Here is a 17,421-nt window from a genome sequence, read left to right on the forward strand (position 1 = left end):
ATTTAGGCGCAGTTTGGCTATAGGATTTTTCTGCCCTACTTGGCATTAGTAGGGGTAGTTTGGTATTCAGCTGGCCACTGGTGGCCCAGAGGGTCCAGCAGGCTGGTGGGGGGCTGGCTTTGCTTACACACTTCGTACCTTGGCAGGAGGGGCTGGGCTCAGGGGACCCACCTTTCTCTCCACATGGTCTCAAGGATTCTCTAGTGGGGTAAGTGGACTGTGATGGTCACCTGGGGCTTCAGGAGCCAATCGCCTACACCAATCTAATCAACTTCACTAATCTAATCAACCATACTAATCAACGACACTAATCTAATCAATAACCACTAATCTAATCAACAACCACTAATCTAATCAACCATACTAATCTAATCACCTTCACTAATCTAATCAACTATTAAATCATGTTAGCGAATACAATGCAATTAAAGATTTTTTCCATATTTTGTTATTTTCCTATATTTTTAAAATTCTTTTTTATTAAATCATAACTTTGTACATTGATGCATTTATGGGGTTTAGGGTACTGCTTCCATATACAATGTGAAATGCTTACATTGAATTAAGTAACACATCCATCACAATTATACTCATTTCTTAATAGTTTTGAAATGTACATGTGCATCATGCACATTAGGTGAGGTGCCCCCAAATACCATCCTTCCTCCCATATCCTTTCTCCTCTCCCATCTCTCTCCTCTTCCCTTCTACTTTCTGGACTATAGTTATGTTTTGCCATTCAAATGAGTGTGTAGGTGGTTATAGTAGTATTGAGTACACTGGATGCTTTCTTCCCCATTCTTGAGTCTATAAAATGGCAGGTACCACCTCGCACCTACCATCCCCGAACACCTAAGCCAATCACGGGTTTGGGCCCTAATGAGTGAGAAGAATCACAACACACAAGTAGCAGACACATGAGTAGATAAAGGATCCTCTGGGGAAAACATTTAATGCTTTTCAAAACGGCAAACACACATTCAGTTCCTTCCCTCTCTGCCGACTCAGGGCCAGCTGCTGGAGGCTGCTCTGCAGTGCGGAATTCACCAGAGGCCACGTGTCTGACAACCAGCCCCAGAGACATCTTCTGCATCGTGACCCCACAGTGGCTGCTGCAGAAGGCAGGAAGACCTCCACGCTAATATTCATCCGAATATGGGTAGTTGGGATGGTCAGAAAGGCTGCAAAGAGAAAGAAGGTGTGGAAGGGGGAGGCAAGGGCTCCATGAGTGGCGGGCAGGAAAGTGGTGTCTAGGGAGCCGCCCTTGGGGCGGAAGTTACCAAACTTATTTCCTGGTGAGCTGTGGGATCTGCCTGTCTTACTTTCGTGACCATGACTTCACCTGTCTCTAAAAAACACTCAATCATTCAAGTTCTGCCTCTAGAACGGCTGGCCTGATGGGGTCAGTGGGGTCAGCACCTTCGGTTGGCTATCAGTTCTCTCCAGTAAAGAGGCATTTTTAGACTAGAACACCCAGAATCCTCAGTCATCCATCAAACATGTTTACCTACATCAGCGGTTCTCAACCTGTGCGTTGTGACCCACAGAAACTGTACTAAAGGGCCGCAGCATCAGGAAGGTTGAGAACCCCTGATCTACATCTTTCACTGAGACAAAGAGATATTCTCTCCATTTTTATTTCAGGTCATCAGTGGAAGTAGAAACTCCTTCTGGAATTTTGGACAGGGATAAGAGAGGTACATGCTCACCACTAATAACTACTGAGGGGTAAATGTGAGTGGCAGGAAATATACTTGCATTTTATTAATTAACTACTCACCACTGACCATACAAAGCATACTGGATTAGATTCAGAATTGTAAATTTTCGTATGTAAGTAGGGCCCTTCTCCAAAGAGACAGTGTACAGTAATGAAAATCCCTATGTAGAAATAACACACAAAAATATAAAGTGATGGCTACGTGACTGCTTATTATTAAATGTTTAATTGGTGGTAGAAACTGCTAATGCTTGATGGTCTCTCCCTTTTATGTCTTTTATGTTTTCTCATTATTTTACCCTGAAGTAATAACATATCAACAGTGATAATGGACCCATGGACTTCTGAGTATTTATGACGCGTCCCTTTTCCTGGGCTGTCTTTTCACCTCTATTAACTGTTAAGATCTCTATTAGCAGCAGGAACAGAACTTCTTCTCTCTCGTTGTGATAAATGTCCTTCTGTGAATCCTAGAATCTTAGAGTAGGAAGGGACAGCAAGCACCTTTGGTCGGCTATCAGTTCTCTCCAGTAAGGAGGCCTGGCTTCACCCTCCTCCCTCTCTAAAGCGTCACCATCCTCTGGGCTGAGATGTGCATACTGGAGAAAATCTAGACCAAGGGCCCCACTGACCCCGTCAGGCCGGCCATTCTCGAGGCAGATGCGGTGTTTGGGCCATGGGGGAGCAAATATCCAACCAGAAGGAAGAAAGAGACTGGGCCATGGAAGATGCTGAATCTGCAGATCTAGGGAACATTCCATGCGGGGAAAGTGCAATGTGTGGCCTGGACACAGGCTGATAAGCTGGTTGGGGAGAATGAGATGTGGAAACACGTGATCAGGCTACACTGGGAATATCCACAGTGTATGTCCACGAGACACTGGTAGAAATGAAGTCCCCACGTGGAAGGCGTAGGTTCAGTGACGCTGGCTGCTCTGGAAAGTTCCATGGAGGCAGGAGTGCATGGGCTCCTGCTGGCCCTGGGCCCACTTGTCCTTAGAGGACAGAGTTCAGGAATAAATCTGGGAGGAGAGTTCCAGAAACTCCTGTCCCACCTCTGCCTCAGCCTGGTCGTGCCTTCCTGGTGTTGAGGTGACTGAACACATGTCCTACATTCCTCTTCAGAAAACAAAGTTAGACAACATATTAACCAGAGTTACTTACACGTCAGAGATGAAATAGCGGCAATTTCTGTTGAGGCCGTCTATGGCTTTCATGTCGTCTGCCGTCAGCTCGAATTGGAAAACCTATCACAGGAGCAGCAAATCATCATCACTCTCAGACTGCGTAATCGCCAATCAGGAACACACAGATGTCACAGAGAGCATGGTGCGGAGACAATACTTAAAATATCTGATGTTTCTACCAGTTATGAAAGACATCCAGCCAAACACTCCAGTGGTTTATGAACACCCAGAGAGAAACGCAGGTAAAATGTAGGGACTCTGCACGCAGAGAGAAGATCTTGGAAGATGCTGGCTTAGAAACAAAGCTGACACTTTTAAAAATCATACACTATCCAGAAATATCAAGAGGTAATTTTTTTTTTTTGCAGTTTTTGGTGGGGGCTGGGTTTGAACCTGCCACCTCAGGCATATGAGGCCAGCACCCTACTCCTTTGAGCTACAGGTACCACCCAAGAGGCAAATTTTTGCAATACATAAATTGACATAGTAAATTGGACGGATATGGTGGGATTTCCATCCCTTTTCAATGAACATTTAGTGTATAAAAACCCTTTTCCAACACAATCAAGCTAGCACTTGTCCAAACACAAATGATGTCATGTTCAAAGCACATGGACACTGGCTGGAGAGGATCTCATTTTTTAAATTTGGGATATTTTAAATGTCAGAGAGATGCCCCTCATTGGTAACATTTGAACAGAATGATCCACAAATCCCTAGCAATACTCTGAAACAGTGGCACAGAGAATGGCTGGGAGGAAGAAAATTAGAAATGTCAACAACGTAACACGTGATGAATCTGGGGAGGAGGCGTTCATTGCTTCCTTCTTTAATCATTTTTGTACAATTAAAAATTCTCAGTAGAAAAAATTTATCAAAAGACTATGAAAATTATCATATTTCTATTAAGAAAACATATACAAATGCCTCAGTGGGGAAAGTTATGAAAAGTACTGAAACATATTTAAAAATCATTTAAATACTTGGAAATGTCTATCATGATTATGGATCAGAAATCTTGGTATTGTCAAGAAGTCAGTTGTCTCCAAATTCTTCTTCAGGTTCAGTGCAACATCAGCCAAAGACCAAATCACACAATCATTCAAGAATAGTCAAAGTATTCCCAAGTAAAGATGGGTGTGATGACCAGTGAGTAAAATTTAAAAAAAAATAAGAGAAGGAATTAGAGGAAGGTTTTACTATTCTGGACAGTGAGATTTATTTCCAGCATTGCTAAGGCGGTAGAGGGGAGTACAGAAGTCAATCAGGAGGTCCGGAAGAGTCCGGTGGACATTGAATATAGGATAGAGGTGAAAAATTAAGGTCTGTAGGCAAATATGGACTTTCTGATAATTGTCAAAGAAATATTTTGATGTAGCTATAAACTTAATAGCCCGCCCCACCTCCCACCCCCCTTACACATGCGGGAGCCCCAGGGATAGGAGAATTTGACTACGTAGGTGTATGAGTAAATGACACACACACACACATACACACACAGAGTCTGGAGACCAGAGACCCCTCCACCTCGTCTGAATCCCTCACTTCAGAAGTGGAGAAGAACATGTCCCTGCAGGGGAGACAGAGCCCACTGGAGACGTAACCCTTAAACCCAGATCTCTGCTTGAGGCCCTGTAGACCTCTCCCTCCACTGCCTGTGCTGCTGGGAGTGGCAGGAAGCCTGGGGGACACGCACAGCACAGGCCCAGGGCATCTGGAGGGAGACACAGCCCAGACACGGCCCCACTCCCCATGCAGGAGCCCTGGCCAAGCCCCATCACCTGCATGTTCTCTCGGATCCGCTGCTCATTGTAGCTCTTGGCCAGGACCACAACCCCGCGCTGCAGCTGGTAGCGCAGGGCGACCAGGGCGGGGGTCTGCTTGTACTTTTTGGCCAGAGCGCACAGGACTGGGTCTTCCAGGAGGACGGGGGAGTTCGGGTCCACCCTGGAAGGAAGGAGACGATACTGAGCTCCTGAGGTCTCATATTGGGCGTGGCAGGGGCTTCCCAAACCGACCCAGGCGTTCACTGCACACCAAGGCCTCTCCAGGGTGGTTCCGGGCCAGCAGCACCAGCATTTGCTGGGATGTTGTTGGACATGCAACTTGACCCCTGTCCCTGAGCCACCTGACAGCACTCCAGGAAAGGAGGGTGGCATCACTAAAGCGACTTTTAATCCGAGTGATATTTTAGGTAGACTGCCTCCTGTCTTCTTACCATCGTTTATCTCGCTGGGTCCCCAGAGCACTGTAGGCCACCAGCACGATGTCTTGGGACTTGCAGAAATCCAGCAGCTTGCTCTGGTTGAGATAAGGATGGCATTCCACCTGCAGACGACCCAGGCGGGAGGCATCAGGTTATGTGGGACAGGAACAGTAATGTGAACAAAGATTATGAAACAAGAAGCCACATAGAAGATAAAAATCTTGTAAAATTAAATTTGAGCTGAGAATTTGAAGCAGCGATCTTTTTTAAAAACATAAATTCTATAGCCATGTCTCTGGAACGAGTAAACTAACAAATTCATTTCTGAGAACAAGCAACTCCTTGAATTAGAGTTTTAAAAATACACTTGTCCACTAGAGGGAGACATGGTCAGTTTGCCAGCCTGGGACAAGAGCTGGGCGGGGTGGGGGTGGGGGGTTGGGGAGCAGGCTAGGATTGGGGGTGTGGGCTAGGACGAGGGGAGCAGACTAGGACTGGGGCCAGGGGTGGGCACGGGGCAGCTCCGTGTTCTGCTCAAGAGCCTCAGTGTTGATTTCATCCTCCATCAACAGGTGTCTCCACAACAGCAAAGTTCCTCTCACACCTGGATGACTTTTATTGTCTCCAGTTAACTTTGAATTTATCTCTGCCCTGTTCATGAACCCCTGAAGCAGAAATAAGAAGACCAAGGACTCAGGCAGCCGAACCCCATTTCAACCCCCAGCACCCACCTTCTCTGATTCTCCTCTCCTTCCTTGCTGCCCATTCCTCACCTTCGCGACCTCCCATCTGTTTCTCAGTCCCCTCCTGATCACCTCACCCCTCAGTCTCTGGGCACCTTTCACAGCTCCGAGAATGACCAGTCCCTGTCCCCAGGTCCGATCTACAGTCTGGGCCTCTTTGACCAAGTTCACCTCCCTGACTTATTGTACATGTTTCTGCTCTGAGCTCTCCCCAAATTATACTAAGACTTTTCCTAGCAGAGATACAACTGAAGGTCCTCCATGCCTTTCTAGACAGGGGCTGCGCTGTGCAGAATCTTTGGCTCCACAAAGGGAGACGAATGGGAGGGAACGTCAAATGGCCACCTGGCAGGAGAGCAGGAGGAAGAGCTTGAGGAACAGAACGGAGACGGGTCTGCCAAGCTCACCTGGTTGCAGACGGGCTTGTACTTCAGCCCGGGCTTCTTCAGGATCATGTCCAGCTGCCTGCGGTTAAAGTTGGACACCCCGATGGACTTGGCCAATCCAGCATCTTTACACTTCTCCAGGGCCTGGAGAGGGGGGCATTGTGAAGGGTTGTGTGTGCAGCTGACTGCAGATCACAGTCCAGGCAAGATAGAACTGTTAGAACACTAACTGCTCAGAAATGACGCGAATTATCTAGTGGTGACTGTCAAGCACAGAAAAATTAAATCAGAAAATAGTGACCACAAGAGTCAGAACTCCTGTGTCCTCCTTAGGGTGCTTGGGAGGTCATAGCACTTGGAGTGAAGAGGTTCCCGTCCCCGCTCTCCTCCCCCATTTCTCTCTGTTTCATTCTCCCCCTAAACATGCGGACAGACTCCCCCGTGCAGCTTGTGGATGTGTGGGTAGGGTGGCACACATCCCATCACCGCAGGTGGAAAATGGGAGGCAGGTCCCCACCTCCAGCCTCCCCGCCCTGTGGTCTCCCCTACACACTCACCTCCCACGTGGCACAGAGATCCACCGTGTCATATATTGTCTTTCCATTTTCATCTTTTGGGAAAAGCTCCTCACCTGGCTAAAACAGAAGAAGTCACTTTTGTGCTGTCACAAATTAATGTCTCCTCTCCTAGCCACTGCCAGATCCACCTCCAGGGGCTAATCCTCTGTGACAAGGTGCAGCAACGTCCCCAACACTGGTATTTGCAGCGTGTTTCCCATGCGTTGTATGCCAGGTCTTTAGGAGAAGTCTTCCTCTAATCGCGTCCATCTTATATGTGTGAATAAACGCCATCTTCCCAGGTCCTGCCGAGGCCTCCTGACAGCAGCCTTATGCTATGTTTGTCTTCCCCTCATTCCCCCCTAGGAAATGCCTCTTTCCCTGAGAAACGGTCTTTTTCAAAGAGAGAAATTTTACATCTGTGCCTCTTGGAAGAGTAAATAATAAACTCAATTCTGAGAACAAGCAACTCTGCAAACTGGAATTAAAACAACAACAGTGCCACGCTTGTCCACTAGAGGGACACACTGTCAGTTTCAGATCTGGGAGGAGGTAAGAGCTTTCTGAGCAGTAATGGGGGTGGGGGGAACATTTCATTGAGAAAGACCTCCCAATAGTCCTGCCTGCAATCTCAGCCCAGGCAAGAGAGTCAGGGCTCCTTATGCTCTTGACCGTGTCATGGTCCACAGGCAGGACCATGACCCCAACATGGTCATTGGAGATTCTTTGTTTAAGATTAAATTGTATGTTGGAAGACCCAGAGAAGCTTTCTTATGTTAATGACTGTGGGCTTTAAACTACCCCAAGGCCATAATCGTCAGGATTGGTAAAAGGTGGGACAAAAAAAAAAAAAAAAAAAATCCAGCAAATCTGTTTGAATACACCAGGCATCCTCAAGCTATGGCCTGTGGGCCACATGCAGCCGGCTGAGGACATTTATCCAGCCTGCCTGCTGCCTCTCCTGCTTAGTCGCTGCCTGTCCTTTTAAACTATAGTCTGTCCCTCCAACGGTCTGAGGGACAGTGAACTGGCCCCCTGTTTAAAGTTTGAGGACCCCTGGAATACACAGATAAGGATGGAGAAAAGTTTCTGAAGACTTTGTCAAGTCCTGACACATAGCCAAGGTTCTGACTTCCCATTTACACGATCCAATAAACTCCTTTACTTACAATAGCTGGAGCAGTGTACAATGTGGGAATTAATAGCTCAGTGCAGTTGCAAAACTCCAGTTCGAAAGAATAGTGAGAGGTAGAAGGAAGTTTCCCAGTAAAGGTCTGTGGTTTGAGACCAACCCAGCGAGTCTCTCCAAATCTGTCTCAGCATCTAACGGCGGCGAGAGATGGAGAAACTCGCTGTGCTCCCCCTGGGCAGCAGCATGGGCGAGTGCCAGCTGTGTGACATTTGCGTCTGTGACCATCCCAAGAGATGGGCTGAGAAGCCATGACGGGGACAGAGCCTTGAATGCCACTTTTGTTAATTTCTCAAGTTTTTGAGACAGATGCCGTTGGCATGCAGTAGAGAGGTAGGGGCGTGAACTTTATTAGCACGAGGAGAATTGGATTATATTTAGGGTTCTTCCCCCACTTCATAAACCCTGCACCCTCCTAAGAAAAAACTTTACTCCAACCATTCATGCTGAAGGTGGGCGTGACGACAGCACATGGAAGGGGTTTGATCACGCAAGTCACCTACCTGCAAAGACATTGGGGAATGAATGATGTAGAGGTCAACATAGTCCAGCTGAAGTTTTTTCAGTGACTTTTCCAAGGCTGGTCGGACCCACTCCGGTCGATGGAAAGTGGACCAAAGCTGTAGAGGTTAAGGAAAGAACATTGCATTGAATAAATGCTTCAGACAATTTTATTAGCTTGCTTCACTTAATTTTTAAACATCTTCCTACTGTTTCAAAATGGTTCATCACTGACAAAAAGAAATTCCCTTCCATTTTCGGTGTTTCCTGTTGATCAGAACTATCCATATGAACTCAATTATCTGCTGGATATACAGGACAGCTACTGAAAATGGAGGTAAATTACACAAAAGATAACAAATTTTATCAAGTAATAATTGTTCCTGTCATCTGTATTGTGTCTCAGGGAGCTTACAGAGAGTTCGATGGTCAATTCTCTCATCCATTCAAACCGATGGGCAAGAATTAGTATTTCCATTGTTCAGAGACTCAAGGGAAAGGATTTTAACATTCTAACGTATGCTAGACAGACACCATTCAGGAAACTTCAGCTGGGTCTTGTTTAACACTCACATATCTCTTTTATCTCTGTCTGACAATGGTGCCCATAGAGATTCAGGATAATAAGAAATTTTGTAGCGGCACTGATTTGAGCTGAGTGTCAGCAAAGCAAAGTGACTTTACAGTGATTCATTTGAACACAGCAAGGATGAGACGGAGGCGGTCATCCCTCCCTGCCCTCCACTGAAGTTTTAATACAAGCACACGTGAGAATACAAGTTGAACTGATAAGCACCATTCAGTGACAATTATTGATCCAGTCACATTGCCGTCACCTCTCTACCACCACATTACATCCGTGCCCTCCCAGCAGACGGTGACACTGCACCTTTGACGTGTAGAAGATGTCTTCTCTCCTCACAGAGCCATCTGCGATCTTGCTGCGGATGGCCAGCCCGACCTGCTCTTCATTGTTGTACAGGTGAGCAGAATCAATATGGCGGAACCCAGCTTCTATCGCCCATTTGGTGGCCTCCATAGCCTTGCTCCTGTCAACCTGGAGGGGCACCAGAGGTAGGATTAGGAGGCCCCGGTGACTGAGAGGAAGCTCAGGTACAAGCAGTGATCTTCACGAGAATCAGCTTTTCCTCATGTCTTGCTGCTAATTCTGTATTTGGAGTGATGAACCTGTCCCATTTCTCCCGAATCCTCCCCTTTCTAGTTTACAATTACTGCAATGTAATAGTAACAGGAATAGGAATATGAATATGAATAACATTGTTACTATTATGCAAAGGTCAGGCAACCCAGGGTTCCCTTCAGTCCTGGGCAATCACTGGTTGATCACAGGCATCAGGGGCAGGTCCCAAAGAACATGCCTGGTCGCTGATTTGTTGGAAAAAATAACAGGACTTAGCATACTAGTGTGCTTATTAACATAGTGATTAGTAGTTATTTTTATATAGTGAAGTTAACACAGAGAAAAGGTGCGTGCAGGGAAGTATAGAAGAAATACAGTGCGAGCCTCCGTGAGTCATCTCCCAGGGCCAGTAAGCGGGACACACGGCATCTCCCCAGCATCATCCGCTATTAGCACGGGGGGCGGGGGATGATGTCTACATGGGGGCTCGGCAGCTTCTGGATTCCTCAGATTTTCACTGGGGGATGGTTTCATAGACACCTTCGCTCTGCCTAGCACCCACCAGAACACTAGTTTTCCAAAAGAAAATGGGTATACCTAAACCCTGGCATTAGCCAAAAGAGCTCAGTGACAGTCACCATACATGCTGCCTAGGAAGCGGTGAGCAATAGGTACCCTCCGGGTCTAATTTTGAGCGTAGGCACTACCAAGGCTCGGGGCCATTATGTTATCACTTTTCTATGCTGTCTGTACCAAAAAACACTGGGGGTAACAGTGTGATCTAAGGATGTAGATCATATATAAGAATTAACCGCAGCCTGTAAAAGGTCAGAAAAGTAGGGGTCAGCCCTAAAAATCAAGCCAACTCTTAGGAAAAACATCATTTTAGTGAAATTTAAAATTATTGTCCTATTGGCCAATTTGGATAAACCTTCGAAAGTCCACGTGTAAAGTGACAAAAACCTGAGTCAAAGAGACCATTTTCCATTTCTTTTTAAATACGTCAGAAGCTTGCTGTTAAAGGTGAAATTACAAAGAGGTGTGTCCCAGGTCTCTCTGCCCTCCCCCGACACGGCCTTGATCGGCACTGTGGCTCAGATCCACTCCCATAGGACTGAGGCTGCAGCTCCAGGGGTGTGCTTATCTCACCCCTCCCTCATTACAGGGTTTTTAATTTTTTTTATTTTACTAGTGCATATGCTTTTTTTTAGAGACACAGTTTCACTTTGTTGCCCTCGATAGACTGCCCTGGTGTCACAGCTCACAGCAACCTCCAGGTCTTGAGCTTAGGAGATTCTCTTGCCTCAACCTCCCGAGTAGCTGGGACTACAGGTACCTGCCACAACACCTGGCAAATTTTTGGTTGCAGTTTGGCCGGGGCTGGGTTTGAACCTGTCACCCTCAGTATAGGGGGCCAGCATCCTACCCACTGAGCCACAGGCCCTGCCCCATGCCAGTTTATATTATAAAGTAAACGAGTCTGGGCAAGTCTTCCAAATGTCTCTGCATATCCCTGTCTTATAGACAAGACTCTGAGACTCAACATCTAAGTAACCAGCCCCTAGTCACTCGGGTCACTTGTAGCTGGGTCACGTGATGAGGCATCTGTGGACAGTGGTGGCACTGCAGACTTCCTCCAACTGACCAACAGTTCAGACCAGAGTGGACTGTTCATTCTGCTCACTTTCATGTCAGAAGATCCCTGTCATCCTGACATAAATTCAATGCATGTGAACAAGGACCAGTAGTTAAAACTTGCCCTTGTCAGGTCCTAGTTTTCCACGAAAATGATGGCACAGTTTCTTTTCAGGTAAGTTTCCTAGAGAAGAGAGTCTACACGGGAAATTCTATTTATTCCAGGTCCAGTATTTCTGTGTGGTGCTCAAGGCTACCACCCAGCAGAACAGCGATACTCTCCCAATTTTTAAACCCGCCCCATATACAGTAACTTTTACCGGAAAGATTGCTTTGGATCATATCTACTTAGAAGGGGGGAGATTTCTTGAATTATAAAGAAATAGCTGCCATTGCAATGAGCATGCCAGCAAGGGAGCAGCAGCCCATGTTCTCCTCTGCAGAGTTTGAGATCACCTGCCACGCTGGGAAATGGACAGAAGCAGGGGGACAAAGAGTTGGTGGGAGGCCCTAAGACTGGACCTGGACGCAGAGCAAAGTGTGAGCTTCTTCTGTCTCGTACATAGACTATCTCTAGCCCGGCAAAAGTTAGAACCGGGAGAGGCCCCAGTCCCACCAGCAGTGATCCCAACAACCAGCTTGCCTTCCACTCATCCTAGGTGGGGGTCTACTCTTTTGAGCTTACAGCACCAAGACCCCTTTGTTACCTCTGGAGGTGCAAAGGTGCCAAATCCCAGAACCGGCATGAAGTGGCCATCGTTCAGTTTCACCCGCTGGTGTTGGAGATCCATTGCCTCTTCCTCCTCTGGCTCAGCACGTCCTGTTTCCTCCCTCTGCCTCTAATGTTGGGCAACGCCCCGTGGCATGCCGTTTGAAGGTTATAAGACCAAGGGGCAGACAACACCCAGATTGCTCACTGTTAACAGGCTAACCAAAGGACGGGAGGCGGGGACAGCTGGCTCAGTATTGCTCCGTGTGCAAAGGGAGTTGAAATGACTTTACACATTTATTATGGAGGAGAATTCTAAAGTAAAGTATTATATGCTCATAAAAATATTAATTTTTGCCAAAGTAAATTTTCCCATTCAGAATCTACATATATTCTCATGAATTATTGTAAGAAATTTGTAATCTCAACAGTGGTGTATGTTAGACTATTGTAAGAAACAGCCAGCGACAGACCTGGTTTTTTTGTTTGTGCCATGATCATGCCCCTTTATCATGCCTCATTTGAAACAATTAAGTATCTTATACAGATACACACACAGACACACAGACCACATACACAGACATACATACACACATACTCACACAGACACACAGGCACACACACAGATAAACACAGACACACACACACACTCAAAGACATACATACACACACAATATACACAGACACACACAAAGACATACATACACACACACACAGACACACAGACACACCCATAGACACACATGCACAGATACACAGACACACAGACCATGTACACAGATACACACAATTTAGAGGCAGGGCTAATGACTATTTTTCAAAATTGACCCTTCATAAAAAATCTAAAGCTAAATTGGGTTGGACATGGTGGCTCACGCCTATAATCCCATCACTGTGGGAGGTTAAGGAGGGAGCATTGCTTGAGCTCCTGAGTTTGAGAATTGCCGGAGCAAGAGTGAGACCCCAACTCCTAAAAAAATGGAAAAACCCAGCCAGGCACCATGTTGAGCACCTATAATCCCAGCAGTTTCTGGAGGCTGAGGCAGGAGGATGCCCACTGCCTCAGTCTGAGGTTGTAGTGAGCTATGACGTCACTGCAATCTGCTCAGGGCATAAGGTGGGGCTCTATCTCCACTAAAAAAAAAAAAGCAAAGAATAAAAATAAATAAGCAAAAGTCAAATGGAAAGGGAATTTCCCTTTTTACCCTCCTGTGAGCAAATTAATTTTGTCTCTCTTTGCTTTGTGACAGGGATATCCATTTCTGATACGGTGCTCAAGGAGTATGAATTACTAACAGTTTGAGGCCTCAGGCATCATTTGCAATATTAAAGTTCCGCCTATAGTATTTATATCATCTTCCCAGTTTCATTAAAAACTATCAGAAAGTAACTACCAAAAAATAATCTGCTATTTCATATAATTTGGTCTCTTGCTAATGCATTACATAAAGAAAAAATTAGGAAACTAATTATAATGAATTGGTGACTAACACTCACGCAGGCTGATCCTTCATGTTCCTCTTTTTGGAGGGGCTAATTAGGACCTGAGTTTTAGACTTCACAGTTTAAGTGGAATCATATCTCAGTGAGTCATAGCTCAGAGTCATCAAGACTCCAACACCCCCATCACTTCTGATTCTGTGACTGGTCTTAGAACCAAAATTTTACGATTCTCTAGTGCCTTAGCTCCCTCATGTTGTAAAGGAGTTTCTGGGGTTCATGTCAGAACAGAAGCAGGCAACTACGTGGCCTTGACTGCCCTGGGATGAAACAGTGAGTGTTACCTCAGCTCCAGCGGCCCAGCAAGGACACTCTTAGAAAAGGTGGGAAGAGACAGGTCAAACTGCTGAACAGAACTTTGTAACTTTCTGTAAACTGCTAGAAATTCTTTGCATTTTCACCAGGAAATAGCAGAACCTCCTTGCAGCCTGAGATAACTACAGCCCAAGAATGGCAGAATGCCCAGAGGCGGTCAAGATACTCCCAAACATTTGGGTGACATCTTCCCCCAAGGGCAGATCCGTTCACACTTGACTGAGACACCACAGGTGTGCCTAAGTCAGCCTTGGAAGGAAACACTGATCTGGGGAACAAGTAGGAAGTGGCTTTTGCCCCCGTGCTTTCAGCCACTGTCTCAGATATGCAGGGTCCTATTAATGAATAAAATCAACCCAAACCTCCAATTGTACGGGCAGAACTTTTGGAACCAGTCAGCTTAGGCCAAAATGAGTGCTGTTTGTCTTTATGGTTGATTACTCTGTGAACTTTTGGTGTCTCCCTCATGGCTGGCTGTCCCCTCTCCAGATAATGACAGTAAAAGCTGAAGGGCGGGAGTCCCACGTCAAACGTGAGAAAGAGCTGGGAGCAGCCAGGCAGTGGGTGAATCATCTGTGACAAGAATTTCATCAAATGAGGCGAAACTGCTCTGAGAACAGTGGTGAAAATTCTCCTCTTGGCCAATCTCTGGCCACGGCTCCCTGGGCCTGTCCTTAACTAGGTCTCAACCTTGGTCACAAATATCGGCACGGACATCAGCGTAGGTTCTAACAGTCCCAGGGCACATCCCTAGATGACCCCGGCCCCTCAGAGTGCCTTCATGAGGAAGCTCAAGGCTGTGGGAAGAACTTGCTATTTGTTTCAGGAACCCCCATAGACAGGGGCCCTGCCTCACTCACAGTCTCTGTTGGGGGAAGGGAGAGGAACCCACCGTGTGGACCACGCACATGTGACCCCCGCCCCCTCCTGGTACTTGGTGTGGTGTTTCCCTCCTGGCTCTCCACTCACGTCCCTTTCTCCCTTTGCAGTGCAGACCCGGTGCCTGCATCACTGTGCAGCTCAGCTCCCGCTGTGCCTTCTCCCGCTGTGACAGGATCGTCCTGATAGAGTCTGTCCTCACCCAATCAGCGAGCGCCTGCTCTTTGATTTGAGCAATAGCAGAACACATTCCTGCTGTCATGATTTAATGGACGCAGACAGCTGAGAATGAAGGCAGACCATTTGAGACTGTTTTTTTTTTTCCTTTTTGAGACAGTCTCACTCTGTCGATCTGGGTAGAGTGCTGTGATGTCATAGCTCACAGCAACCTCAAACTCTTGGGCTCAAGTGATCCTCCTGCTTCAGCCTCCGAAGAAGCTGGGACTACAGGTACCAATAGTTTTTCTATTTTAAGAGATGGGGGGTCAAATTCTTGCTCAGCCTGGTCTCCTCAGCTCAAGCAATCCACCCACCTCAGTCTCCCAGAGTGCTAGGATTACAGACATGAGCCATCACACCGGCCCATTTGAGACTTTTTCTTGGGTGTAATACATAGTATTAAAGAACAAGCTAATCTTTTGAGGCTTAACGATGGGACTGATTACTTAACCACAGTTTGTGGCAAACCGAAAGAAACACTTAACTTCATCCTTAAAATATCAGCCATCTATCTGCTTCCGGGAGATATCGGCAAAGCCTATCTGTTTAGGAATCAAGCCTGTTTCTCTTCACGTGTCTGGACAAGTGAAAGGGCACGTTTAAGAAATTGAATTTCCCCTGTTACCAAATGGGATAGAGACATTTTCTACCCTCCCCTTGTCTTAGAGCATGTCATAGAGAAAACTTTTATTTGTAGCTCCTTCCTCAGTCCTTTGGTACGCATATAAATCTTTTTAGAGGGGCAGCGCCTGTGGCTCAAAGGAGTAGGGCACTGGTCCCATATGCCGGAGGTGGTGGGTTCAAACCCAGCCCCCAGGCAAAAACTGCAAAAAACAAAACAAAACAAAACAACTTTTTAGAAACTAACTAAGCCTCTTACCAGAATTGCAACCTGGGTCTGTTTTATTAAGGGCTTGACAGTCAACTCTCTGCAAACAACAAGCCAGACAGTGTCCTCTCCCCTGGCCTTGCTCCAAGCTGTTACTGACCCCTTGCCCCAGGGAAAGTTTTGTTTATTCTTGGGGGGGAGGTGATTAACATAGACACTGCCTCATTTACCAGCTGAATTCAGGACTGAGCCCTGAAGACCACAGGAGGTGGGGTTAAGCCTTAGGCCTTATTCCCTGAGGACTAGTTGCTCCTTATCTTCAGAACACGTAAGGACTGTGTCTGCTGTGTGAAGGGCCTGACTTCCCCTCTGACTTTGTAATCTCATCAGCAGATTACCTGTGATGCACACGGCAGCCTGGTTTAATATCAGCTTTAGAAATAATTTTTAACTTTTTGCCACAGTTTAAGGGAGGAAGAATCTCACAAGGCTAAGACCAGATGTCCCCATGGGTGGATAATGTCTAACTTTAGTGACATTGTAGGGGACACTGGAGGACCCTCGCCTGTGCAGGATCCTCTCTGGGGCCGTCCACTCGCACCCATTGACCTGAACACGTGGAGACCCCTCTCTCCTTCCTGCCCCCCAAGTCACTGGGGAGCAGCCACAGCCCTGGGTCCTGGAACCACGTGGAGAGTGGAAAATCCCCCACCCCAAGGAGGACCCCTGGTCATTAGAGATAGGAGGGGTGAACAAGGTGAGCACAGTGCCACGACGCTGCTCTGGGGATTCCAGAATTTCTGCCTCATCTCCACCCAAATCCTCCCTTTCCTCTCAGGCTTCCTCTTGGTGATTTTCCACCTGCTGACCACCCCCTTCCAGCCCCCACTACTAGATTATAACCCACCACTGGTCCTGATTGGAGTCAGATCTGAGTCCAGCGTCCCTCTCCTATTTGGAGACCCCATTGCGGTGGTCCCTATACCTAATGCCACAGTCCCTTGAGAAAAGTCTTTCTCACCCCACCTTTAACAGGAAAAAACCAAAACTCTGTACAACAACTTAAAGAGGTTTATTCTGAGTTGAACGTGCGTGACCATAGCCCAGAGCACATGGCCTCCAGAGGTCCTGAGAACATGTGCCTGAGGCGGCCAGGTCACCGCTGGGTTTCACACCTTCATGGAGGAAGGAATCACGCCTGAGACCCGGAGTCAGGGCCTGGAAGGTGCGTGTCAGCTCAGCCCCAAAGCAGGGGCTTCCAGATCACAGGTGGGCTCAACTTTTCTTGGATTAGTAAATGGTTAAAGAGATGAAGATTTGTCTAAAGGCTTGGAATGTTGTAAGTTAAGGAAGTCTGTTAATCAGGGATGAGTCTATTCAGGCAATTGATGACCTGCAGGTGTGGTTTAACCTTCACCTTGGCTGGCCTTGGGCCCTGTTAATCATTTCATGTCTGATATGTCCCCACCAGTGAGGGGGCAACTGAGGAGTGTCTGACCTTCTGTCTCCTCATGGACGACAGCACAGTTGCAAGGTTTTCCTAGGGTACCCCTGGTGGGGGGGCGGGTCTGTTTGGTCAGCTGGGGAGCCTTGGCCTTTATTTCACAAAGCCTTAACACGCGTCCCGAACATTTCTCATTGAACACACTCACAACCTGTACACGTTAATCCAGTGGTGGACACCTGATTATCCATCAGAGTTTCC

At 46.9% G+C, this 17,421-nt stretch overlaps 1 protein-coding gene across 1 annotated transcript; it reads right to left on the bottom strand.

Moving 5' to 3' along the window:
- Positions 1-922: 922 nt before the first annotated feature.
- Positions 923-12,132, bottom strand: LOC100967071 (aldo-keto reductase family 1 member C3 homolog). The gene is made up of 9 exons (XM_003786838.3): positions 11,973-12,132; positions 9,379-9,546; positions 8,492-8,608; positions 6,800-6,877; positions 6,264-6,386; positions 5,126-5,235; positions 4,689-4,854; positions 2,885-2,967; positions 923-1,181 (listed from the first exon to the last, which is right to left on the bottom strand). The coding sequence occupies exons 1-9, from the start codon at positions 12,054-12,056 to the stop codon at positions 1,139-1,141; spliced, it is 972 nt and encodes a 323-aa protein (XP_003786886.1). The 5' UTR covers positions 12,057-12,132; the 3' UTR covers positions 923-1,138.
- Between the last annotated feature and the right edge of the window lie 5,289 nt (positions 12,133-17,421).

The sequence above is a fragment of the Otolemur garnettii genome, unplaced genomic scaffold (genome assembly GCF_000181295.1).
Source record: "Otolemur garnettii isolate 467f Iridium unplaced genomic scaffold, OtoGar3 scaffold00019, whole genome shotgun sequence".
Taxonomy (NCBI): Eukaryota; Metazoa; Chordata; class Mammalia; order Primates; family Galagidae; genus Otolemur; species Otolemur garnettii.